A 10,610-nucleotide genomic window follows, 5' to 3' on the forward strand; every position below is an offset into this window, starting at 1 on the left:
CCTCACACACTTAAAAGACTAACAGACATGTAGAAAAACTGATAAAAACTTTCAGCAAAAGGAGAAAGCAGTATGAGTTACCTGGGACCCAGGGAGACCATTACATTGCACATTTTGATTTTGTGTAGGTGGAACAGCGCCAGAGCTTCCTTGTACCGGCTGATTAACCATTGGCAAGGGATTCCAAGCATTTCCATTTGGAACCATGTTCTGCATATTTTGGTTCATCCTCTGTTGTCCTCCAAACTGAGGGTTGCTATAAAGAGCAGGGTTCTGCAATTGCATTGCAATTTGAGCTTGCAAAGCCAAAAGTTGATTCAAATTTTGCATAGCAAGCTGCCCATTTGCCATACCACCCATATTCTGAGGAAAATTGCCCATGTTGGGCATGAAAGGCATCAGTGGCTGAAAATTACCAAACTGTCCAGCTCCCGGAACCATCGGAAACGAGTTCATATTAGGCGGACCACCGTGTTGCTGCTGCTGTTGTTGTTGACCAGGGCCAAAAGCACCCAATTGATTAGGACAGGAAGGATTTGAAAAACCGGGTGGCCCCATATCACTCGAATTCGGCATTCCAGGAAACTGAGGATTGATCATACCCATTTGTTGTTGAGGCTGAATTACACCTGGAACTTGCAGCATGTTGCTTGGATTTCCCTGCGAAGAGATTATCAATTCAATAATAAAAAAATTACTTTCAGATAGAAAACAAATAAGAAACACCCAATTTGTTCATATGAGAGAGATTACTACCTGTTGAGGAAGAGAAGGATTGGAGCCATTAGGTTGGAATTGGGGAGGGAAGGAATTGAAGAAAGGTTGCATCTTTGGTTTGGGGATGATTAACGCCAGCAGAAGAGGGGTTTAGGGTTTTAGTTTCTCATAGCGCAAATTTTTACTCGTCCTTGTTGAATAGCAAAAGTTCACTATATACCCCTTACGTATGTTAATGTTCAATTACACCCCAAACAAATATAATATGAGAAGGAAGGCCATATTTTTAAAAAGCTTATGATAATTATGGTCCTATGATTTTTAAAAAAAGATAATAATGGTCCTACCTAATGTTTTAGGTGAAGCGTAAAATTGAGGAATAATCTGTAAGAAAAACAAATATCGTGGTAAATTCGGCTAAAGAGTATAAGTTAAAGATCCAAATTGGAGAATAAAATAAACAGTCTAGGGTTTTAGATTTCATTTTTACTTTTTTAACAAGTCTTTCTTCACTTTCCCTCTCTTTCTCAGTTTCTTTCTCTTTTTCCTTCTCTTATCACTGCTCTGCTACTTTCTCTCACTATCGTCGTTTGTGATGGTGGTGTGAATGACTTCTCTCTCAATTCCGTACTCTACTATCACTACGCCAATGTCTTTCAGCTCTACAATTCGTTTCTCTTTAGCCATACGCCGGAACCTCACTCTTCCTTCCGCGCGTCTCTTCAGACTTCGTCACCATCCGTTCTCGGAGCCTCCTCGCTTCCTATCGTCGCGCCCAAATTTCGCCAGGCGCAAGCGTAAAGACGATATTACTAAAGCCGTCGGGGGTCAAAATGGTAATAAAAATGCTGGTGTTGTTGCTTTGGCGGTAAATGGGAATGGGAGCGTTGGTGGTGGTGAAGGGGATGGGAGAGTGGTGGAAGTTGAGCTCCACAAAGAGGCCACTGATTCCTATATGGCTTATGCACTATCTGTGTTGCTTGGAAGAGCTTTACCTGATGTTCGAGATGGTTTGAAGCCCGTCCACCGTAGGATTCTGTGAGTTCTCTGCTGAATTGTAGACCTTTTTGTTTTAAAAAATCATGTTTAATTGATAAAAACAGCTCAAAGGACCTTTTTGTGCCCACCCATTTTTCAATTGTTGAAAGTTACGTGGTCATTCTAATTTAGTCTGAGGTTGTTTTTCGGTTTCTGCTGAGCCACTTGTCAATTGCAATTGGAAACAGAGAATTTGGAATTTGCACATTTATGTAGCTCCAAACTACTGTTTGAGTGACGGGCTAAAACAGTATTAGTTCTGTTTATAACCTTTTATGCATTGGTAGCCTTAATGATCCTGCATTCAAGATATTTGACTTAGCTGATAATTGGTCTTGCAAATTTCATGCAGATATGCAATGCATGAATTGGGTCTTTCATCGAAAAAACCTTTCAAGAAATGTGCTAGAGTTGTTGGAGAGGTCAGCTTCTATATCATGGTTTCTTACGAACCTGTGGTTTTGGTGGTTTCTCTATGAGTGAGATTGAACACTGTTGTTTTTGTGCTCTTCTTTCAGGTATTAGGTAAATTTCATCCACACGGGGACAATGCAGTCTATGATTCATTGGTGCGAATGGCACAGGTAAGGATGACAGTTTTTATTTATATATTTATTTATTTTTCGTTGTAGTTACTTGGAACTAAACCAAAGATCTTAAATGCAGGATTTCTCTTTAAGATGCCCTCTTATCCAAGGTCATGGGAATTTTGGCTCAATTGATTCAGACCCTCCAGCTGCTATGCGTTACACAGAGTGCCGATTGGAAGTATGTTTCAACTTATTAAATTTATCTAATGTTTTTCTTCTGTTAAGCTGTCAATTGCTTTGATTCAGAGGATTTTACCTTTTTTTCACTTTCTTTTTTCGTTTGAATTGCTTGAAATTCTTGTCTTTTGCAGGGACTCACTGAAGCAATGTTGTTGGCAGATATAGAGTTAAATACCGTATGTCCCTTACTGCTTGATCGCTTGTGCTTTTTGCTTCCTATTTCTCAAGCTTAGTTATGCCATCTGGATTTTGTGTTTCATTTCTCATTTTCTTCAGATTGATTATGTTCCGAATTTCGATAATTCCCAAAAGGAGCCATCACTTCTTCCTGCGCGGCTTCCAACTTTGTTGTTGAATGGTTCTTCTGGAATTGCGGTAATCTATTTTTCATTAAGTTTGTTCTTTAATGCTATCATTTTTGTAAATTTTCAATAAATCCCTTCCATTACTGTTTGGAACTAGGCAATGTATTTCCATTTGTTTCACAGGTTGGAATGGCAACCAATATTCCTCCTCATAATTTGGGAGAGGTGGTAGATGTACTATGTGCCTTGATTCGGAATCCAGATGCATCAGTAAGAGATAAACCTTAGCTGTACTGTTTAGCTAAATAATCTGTTTTTTTTAGATTACTATTTGTCAGTTCTTAATTCATTGACCATGTGTTCATCTAGCTTAATTTGAAATATTTTTTTTTGGTCATTATGATGGTGTGAAGGAAGATTGTGTAATCGACTCTATTGTTCGCGCCAATTACCATTGATGGCCTCCCTAATATTTCTTGGGTGGTAGTTTACTAATTTCTATTTTGCTTAGTCTGATCGCTAATTTTTGTATGTCATCAGCACATTCAGTTCCTTGGTTTCACGTGCTGATGTGCACTTTGTGATAAACAATCTATTACAGAGTCATCAATTGAATTATTTTGCTAAAAGTAAAAATCAATTGCATTGATGGTTCATTCCTTTTCTTTTTTTTATAAATGCTAGCAGATTTGCAAAATATACACTCATACAGGAGTATGCATTTTGCCCCATGGGTTTAACGGTTAAAATATTCAGGGAACTGTATCTTGGTCTGAAATGATAGTGTTTTGATATTCTTGTATAGCAGTATTTCTATGCTCCTTTACAATGTGTTTTTGGGTAGTTCATTTGTATTTTTGATTTGTGGCAGTTGCAAGAATTGTTGGAATACATGCCGGGACCTGACTTTCCGACTGGGGGACTAATAATGGGGAACCGGGGGTAAGTTTCTTCATCTTTGAATTTTCTGTGAACTGCATATTGATGCAGTAACTGAAAATTTGCTCACTGGGAATATGCCCTGTTGTTTTAGTGTAGATACTCATGCTTGTACATTCTGTCACTTACAGTACCATATAAAAAATGGGTTTCATGATACTTTTTCAGGGTCTTAGAGGCATATCGAACCGGGCGAGGTCGTGTGGTAGTCAGAGGAAAAACTGATATTGAATTGATTGACTCTAGAACGAAGCGAAGCGCAATTATCATAAAGGAGGTCAGTAACTCTATCTCTAGTGCAGGTTTGCATTGGCGTGCATACTTGCAGAATTTATTCAGAGAGTTGCATGTAGAATAATTCTTATTTGATGTTTCTCTGTGAACAGGTTCCTTATCAAACAAACAAAGCCTCACTTGTAGAAAAATTGCTGAACTTGTTGAGAGCAAGGTTTGTTATGTTTTTCGTATGTATCAAATCAAACATTTTCGGACTCTAGTTGAACATGAAACTACTGTTAGTTGCAATCTTTAGTTCAGCTCTGTAAAATGAGAAATGAGTTTTATTTTTGCACTTTTTGTTGCTCTTAACGTCTCTTTTTAACAGAGTTTAGATGGCATTACTGATATTCGGGATGAAAGTGACCGTTCAGGAATGCGCGTAGTCATTGAGGTATCTGCCAACTTTGACTACCAGGCTTTCTTTGGATTTTAGTTGTACATATTATTTCATAAGTATGCGCAATATCTGTTACTGAAATGTCTTTCTGATTTTCTTCTTGTCAGCTTAAACGAGGGGCAGATCCATCAATTGTTCTCAATAACCTTTATCGTCTCACAGCTCTCCAGTCTAGCTTTAGCTGCAACATGGTGGGGTAAGTAGGCCTCTTTTTTACTACCAGGATGTGGAGAAAATAAGATCATGCATGCCGTATAGATGTTGTTTGGTTCTTTGATGTAAATAATTGAAACGAATATCATCATGTTATGTCTAATAGTACAGAATGGATAGCTGTGTTTAGTACAAAATGCTAATTATAGGACTCCGCCTACCTTATGCAATGGATGGGAAGTACATGATAATGTTTCTCAAAGAGGACCACAACTAGATTATATGGTTTCTTTTTTACGATAAACGTGAAAATAACGACTTTTTCATTGATTACACCAACAAAATGTTGACTGTGGCCTATTTGGCTTTTCTGCCTAATTTTTTGCATAAAATTTTGTTTCCTTGCGCGCTCTTTTAAATTTCTTAATGATTTTTTCCTTTAAACATACTTTTCCATTTGCTTAATCCACAGTATACTTGAAGGACATCCCAAGCTGATGGGTCTGAAGGAAATACTTCAGGTGACTGTTTACTTATATTTTGTTGTCTTGCCCACTAAGGGTGCGTATGTTTAAGCTTTTGGAGGTACTTTTGGAGTACTGTTGGGGTTCGAAAAAGTAACTTAGTGTTTGGTTGGATAAAAAACTGTAACTTTTTCTCTCTCTTTACACTGTTACTTTTCAAAAGTAACATACTGTTACTTTTGTACAAAAGCTCAAAAGTCCAAAAGGACTTTTGAGCCATACGGCCTCTAAATAGGGATGAAATACAGTTCATTCACATCCCAACTCATAGAAATCATGCTTCAGTCCTGACCATATTACACTGTAGAAACTTGTCTTATGCAATCTATTTTTATTCTCTCTTTTTTTTTTCCCTATTATGTGCAGTATCATATAGTAACATCTCTGTTCGTCTTATTTTTTCTCTAGGCATTCTTAGACTTCAGGTGCTCTGTTGTGGAGAGGCGTGCAAAGTACAAACTTACTCAAGCTGGAGAAAGAAGACATATTGTTGAGGTACTTTTAATGCGATTGCTCTAGTACTCGAAACAGCCATCTCAGAACTCGTGCTATCTTCAGTTATGCATGTTCAATAGATAATAAGTGAAGATCACATGTTACTGGCTAAGTTTCTTATTCATTTCAAACAGAAGCGCAGATGTCAAAATGAAATGTTTCTTGAATTATTAAGCTTGGTATTAAATTAGAATCTGAACTTGAAGAGAGGAGTTTGTGACAACTTACATACATGTTGAAAAGAAACATTATCCACATCAGTTTGCTCTTAACTGTTATTAGACCATAGAATACTTCCTGATGTATTTTTGTTTATTGGTCCTCTTTGTGGGCTTAGGGTGTTGTGGTGGGGCTTGATAATTTGGATGGAGTGATCCGTACAATTAGAGCTGCTTCCAGCAATGCAGCTGCATCTTCTGGGCTGATGACAGGTAATATTCCTTTTATTGTGATGCTAAAACAATCCATTTTTTAGATCATGATGTTCCCATATATAGTGTAGATCAATCCTTCTGTCAGTCATACAGTCAATGACCTAATCTTATGTTTGCAATACTATCGATCAACTCTGACCTTCTGACTGAAGATGTTATTATAGAGTAACTTCATGCAAGGTCTTGCATACATATTGGGTCGTCTCCCATAGCTTCTGTCTTGAAGGATGGACTGGTTAATTTAATTGTCTAAATATTCTTTTCGACTCACATTGCAGAATTCAATCTTTCTGAGAAGCAAGCTGATGCAATATTGGATATTAACCTAAGAAGACTTACCCTTCTTGAGGTTCATACTTATCATGCCATCGCTGTTTGGCCTTGCGATTGTGTTTAAGTAACAAGTTTTCAGTACCAGCATCTCTGAAAGTGATATAATTCTTGTTGTGTAGAGAAAGAAGTTTGTTGATGAATGCAAATCCTTGACAGAACAGATTTCAAAGCTCGAGGAACTATTATCCAGCAAGAGGAACATTCTGCAGGTAAAGCAGCAATCTTATACTTTTACCTTGAGATGTCTATATGTTATTGTCAATCTTCTAAAGGTCTCCAGATGATTGTTTGATTTATATATGCCGCTGGTCTCTGCCTTACGTTTTTGAAATTATGAACTTGCTTCTGTTCTTTATCATTCTAAATCTAGATCATGCAAGTTGTCACAATCGTAACCATAAATCACAATCTTTACTTCTGCAAGTTTTGTAATTTAGATATTCCACAATGTATGTGCATGAATTTCCTTTCAAATTTCTCATGTATGCTTTGTAGCTACCCACGTGTTAATAATACATCAGATTTACTTTCTATTTGAATTTTAGGTGATAGAGCAAGAAGCAAATGAGCTCAAGAACAAGTTCGCCACTCCCAGAAGGTCAATGCTGGAGGACTCTGATGGTGGTCAACTGGAGGACATCGATGTTATCCCGAATGATGAAATGCTACTGGTACGAGTCATTAAGTAGTGCTGACGGTTTATTTGAAGGGGTTCTGTTTACAAAGTATATGAAGCAATTTCTCTATTTGTTAGCTACCTTAGAAGTTTTTCTGCTACAATATTCACTTTAATTTTCAGGCAATCAGTGAGAAAGGTTATGTCAAGAGGATGAAACCCAACACATTTTCTCTTCAAACTCGTGGAACCATTGGTAAATCTGTTGGAAAGTTGAGAGTAAACGATTCAATGTCTGACTTTATCGTTTGCCGGGCACATGACCATGTTCTGTATTTCAGGTACTTAGCGTTTTGTGTTTCTATGTTCGTTCTGTGTTTTCTGTATGCTGCTTCCTTTTTGTTTCATCACCTTGAAAAGTATCTTTGAACTTTATGTGTCATACTCTGCTAATATTTTCTCTCTACTTCTTTTACCCATCTACTTTTACAGTGATCGGGGTATCGTATACTCATCTAGAGCATATAAAATACCTGAGTGCTCGAGGAATGCTGCTGGCACACCATTGGTCCAGGTATTTAGTGTTTTGCAAAAGTTGTGAATATTTTCTTCAGCATGACTACTAAGGTTCTCTTGCTCTTGTTTTCCATGCTGAACACAGATCTTATCTTTAACCGAGGGTGAGAAAATAACTTCAATAATTCCCGTGAGCGAGTTTACCGAAGATCAGTTTCTCCTGATGCTTACAGTGGATGGCTACATCAAGAAAGTGTCTTTAAACTCTTTCTCAGCTATTCGGTCAACAGGCATCATAGCCATTCAATTGGTTGGACTTCTATTGCACTGTGTTATTATTTCCTAGATGTAATTCTCCTTAAAACAGTTGAAACTAATTAACACTTTCACTATCCAGGTTCCAGGAGACGAGCTGAAATGGGTTCGCTTATGTGCCAAGGACGATCTTGTGGCCATGGCTTCACAGAATGGAATGGTCATTCTAAGTACTTGTGAAACTGTAAGTTGACTCTTCATTTTTGTTATCATGAATTGTTAGTTTAGTCAAGAAGCTCATTGTCATTGGCTCATTGAAACTTTCATATATAATTCCCCTCATTCTTGTAGCTTATATCTGTACATTTGGTTTTTGTTTCGAGTTACAGGTACGAGCATTAAGCAGAAATACGAGGGGCCAGGTTGCCATGAGGCTGAAAGACGGAGATAAGATTGCAAGCGTGGACATAATACCAGCTTCCTTGCGGAAAGATTTAGCGTCAGCGTCTGATGAGTCCGATTCAGAGGCGAAAGACTTGGAGGCTGCGTCGAAAGACTTGGAGTCTGTGTCTGAAGACCACCTGAGCAGGTAATTTCGCAAGCTTATTAGTTTAAACTGAATTTTGATGTCTATTTTTGCTTTACTTGATATAAATATGAAATTTCGATTGATATTTGGGGATGGCTCCCATGGTGCCACCTATCTTGAGTTTAACTGTTCATCCGAGCCTGATGAGCTGTTTTATGTTTTTCTCATACACTTTAACAGCGGCAAGGTCGTGAGTGGTCCACCATGGCTTTTGTTTATATCTGAGAATGGTCATGGGAAGAGGGTTCCACTGAGTGCTTTCAAACAGTCACGTTTGAACAGAGTTGGATTGATAGGTTACAAGGTACATCCTTGAAGACACATTTTTTTTCCTTATATTTTCCGTTTATATGTTGGGGTTTTCTTTCACTCTGTCAATGTTTTGTTAGTTCTCCGCTGAGGACCGTCTGTCAGCAGTCTTTGTTGTTGGTTATTCACTGGCAGGTAACATTTACTTGATGATGGTGTCATTTTTTCCTCTTTTAAAACAATGCAGCCATTTTCAGTTTTTCTTTGTTTAATCTTTTTACAGAGGATGGGGAAAGTGATGAACAAGTAGTTCTAGTCAGCCAAAGTGGCACGGTTAATCGGATTAAAGTTCGTGATGTTTCAATACAGTCCCGTTATGCAAGGTAGGACAGAATTGAAAATGTTTCGGAGTTTATTCGTCCTGTTTTACCTAGTATGTTCTGCTATATGTATGATATTTACCTATTAGTTATAAAATCTTTGATATTTTTCTAACTTAATAGTATATTTTTGTGTAGGGGTGTTATCTTGATGCGGCTGGATTACGCCGGAAAGATACAATCGGCATCGTTGATATCTGCCACCGATCCCGACCCTGAGGAGTTGCTTCCTACTGGAGAAGATGGAAACATTTCCGTCGCTTTGTAAGAAAAATTCGAGTCGCATTTCTATTTTTTTGTAAATCTAGCTGACAAGTTAGAACATGGTTAGAAATCTGCAAGGTGCATTTTTGCAGTAATTTTGGTAATTGAGATTGTGTAACCTTTGTTCTCAAAAAATGAAATTGACCAATAGTTTCATGTTTGTGTACAACGTTTCAATGATTTGAAATTATCAACAATTCAACATATATATATATATATATTTTTAATAAATTCGTAATGCAAACTATCCATTCGAATACAATAACATGTAAGCATTTTTGGGGGTTACAAACAACTTCTAGAACATTCAAGGTTTTTTTCATGTTAACATTCAAGTTAGGAACCATACTACTAGTCAACTACCATTTGGTTTTCAAAAAGTTCAGTCAGCAGCTATAGAATGTGGGGTCTACATACGAGGAAAAGGAAGATTGTGGGGTCTACATGCAAGAAAGGTGAAAATGTCTGTTGGGACTTGGGTCTACTTAGAAGAAAGAAAGTGGCCGTGGGTGGGGTACAAGAAAGAAACTGTATGTGGGGTCTACTTATAGATTTGGCATTTTTGGAACTCGTAACTTTAACTTGGAAGTATTATCAAAAAAAAAAAAAGAAAAAAAACCTTTAACTTGGAAGTTCCATAACGAAGTTTAAAAATAAACAAAATTACTTATCAATGAATGTTGCTGATCTCTTGTTAACTACTGTTTGTTTACAGAGGCTGCTCGGGATCAGATAAGATTGACGGAAAATTAACGATCTCGAATATAAAAAATCAGGCTTGTTTAGAAGGTGAGTTGGTAATGCATGCATGCAATGACGTTAAGATTGACGATCAAAGATAAATAAAACAATAAAAATATAAATGGAAAAATCGTATATTACTTTATTTTTAAACCGTAAAATTATTTAAATACTATAACTCGCTCCCTTGATCTTATCGAAAATTCATCGATAAAAGCAACTCAACGTACGTCTCAAACTCCATCCCCACCATTCCCATCACCATAACTTTTGATCTTCTTCACTAGAGGGCTAAAGATATCGATAATGAATGGGCAAAGATGTCAAATGAAGATAACTTTTGATTCATGTCTCATCGGATTAACGATTTATCAGAGGTATATATATTAAATTATTACCTTATAAGTTTATGTACAATTTTTTATCATTATATATATAGCATTTATGAAGCTGATTAAATGATCTTCGATAATGAAATAGCAAAGTTTAACTTAGTTTTCCAATCTCGTCGAGAATTCTGACACCCAACTCAGATGCATGATGCTTGACACCATCGATATAATATATTGATTCTTGGAAGTATCATATATATTCTCAAAAACGAATTTACACTTGA

The 10,610-nt window shown here is 37.0% G+C and overlaps 1 protein-coding gene across 1 annotated transcript; it reads left to right on the plus strand.

Annotated features, from left to right (window-relative positions):
- Nucleotides 1–1,366: 1,366 nt before the first annotated feature.
- On the plus strand, nucleotides 1,367–10,095 carry LOC139885260 (DNA gyrase subunit A, chloroplastic/mitochondrial-like). The gene is given in 29 exon segments (XM_071869188.1): nucleotides 1,367–1,755; nucleotides 2,108–2,177; nucleotides 2,274–2,339; nucleotides 2,422–2,523; nucleotides 2,657–2,701; nucleotides 2,802–2,900; nucleotides 3,014–3,100; nucleotides 3,702–3,772; nucleotides 3,938–4,046; nucleotides 4,156–4,192; nucleotides 4,195–4,217; nucleotides 4,374–4,439; nucleotides 4,553–4,641; nucleotides 5,071–5,119; nucleotides 5,531–5,617; nucleotides 5,955–6,048; nucleotides 6,330–6,400; nucleotides 6,504–6,593; nucleotides 6,930–7,055; nucleotides 7,184–7,341; nucleotides 7,493–7,574; nucleotides 7,662–7,826; nucleotides 7,914–8,015; nucleotides 8,161–8,290; nucleotides 8,534–8,664; nucleotides 8,750–8,804; nucleotides 8,893–8,992; nucleotides 9,128–9,253; nucleotides 9,969–10,095. Coding segments are annotated over 29 exon segments (2,946 nt in total).
- The last annotated feature ends 515 nt before the right edge of the window (nucleotides 10,096–10,610 follow it).

The sequence above is a fragment of the Rutidosis leptorrhynchoides genome, unplaced genomic scaffold (genome assembly GCF_046630445.1).
Source record: "Rutidosis leptorrhynchoides isolate AG116_Rl617_1_P2 unplaced genomic scaffold, CSIRO_AGI_Rlap_v1 contig91, whole genome shotgun sequence".
Classification (NCBI taxonomy): domain Eukaryota; kingdom Viridiplantae; phylum Streptophyta; class Magnoliopsida; order Asterales; family Asteraceae; genus Rutidosis; species Rutidosis leptorrhynchoides.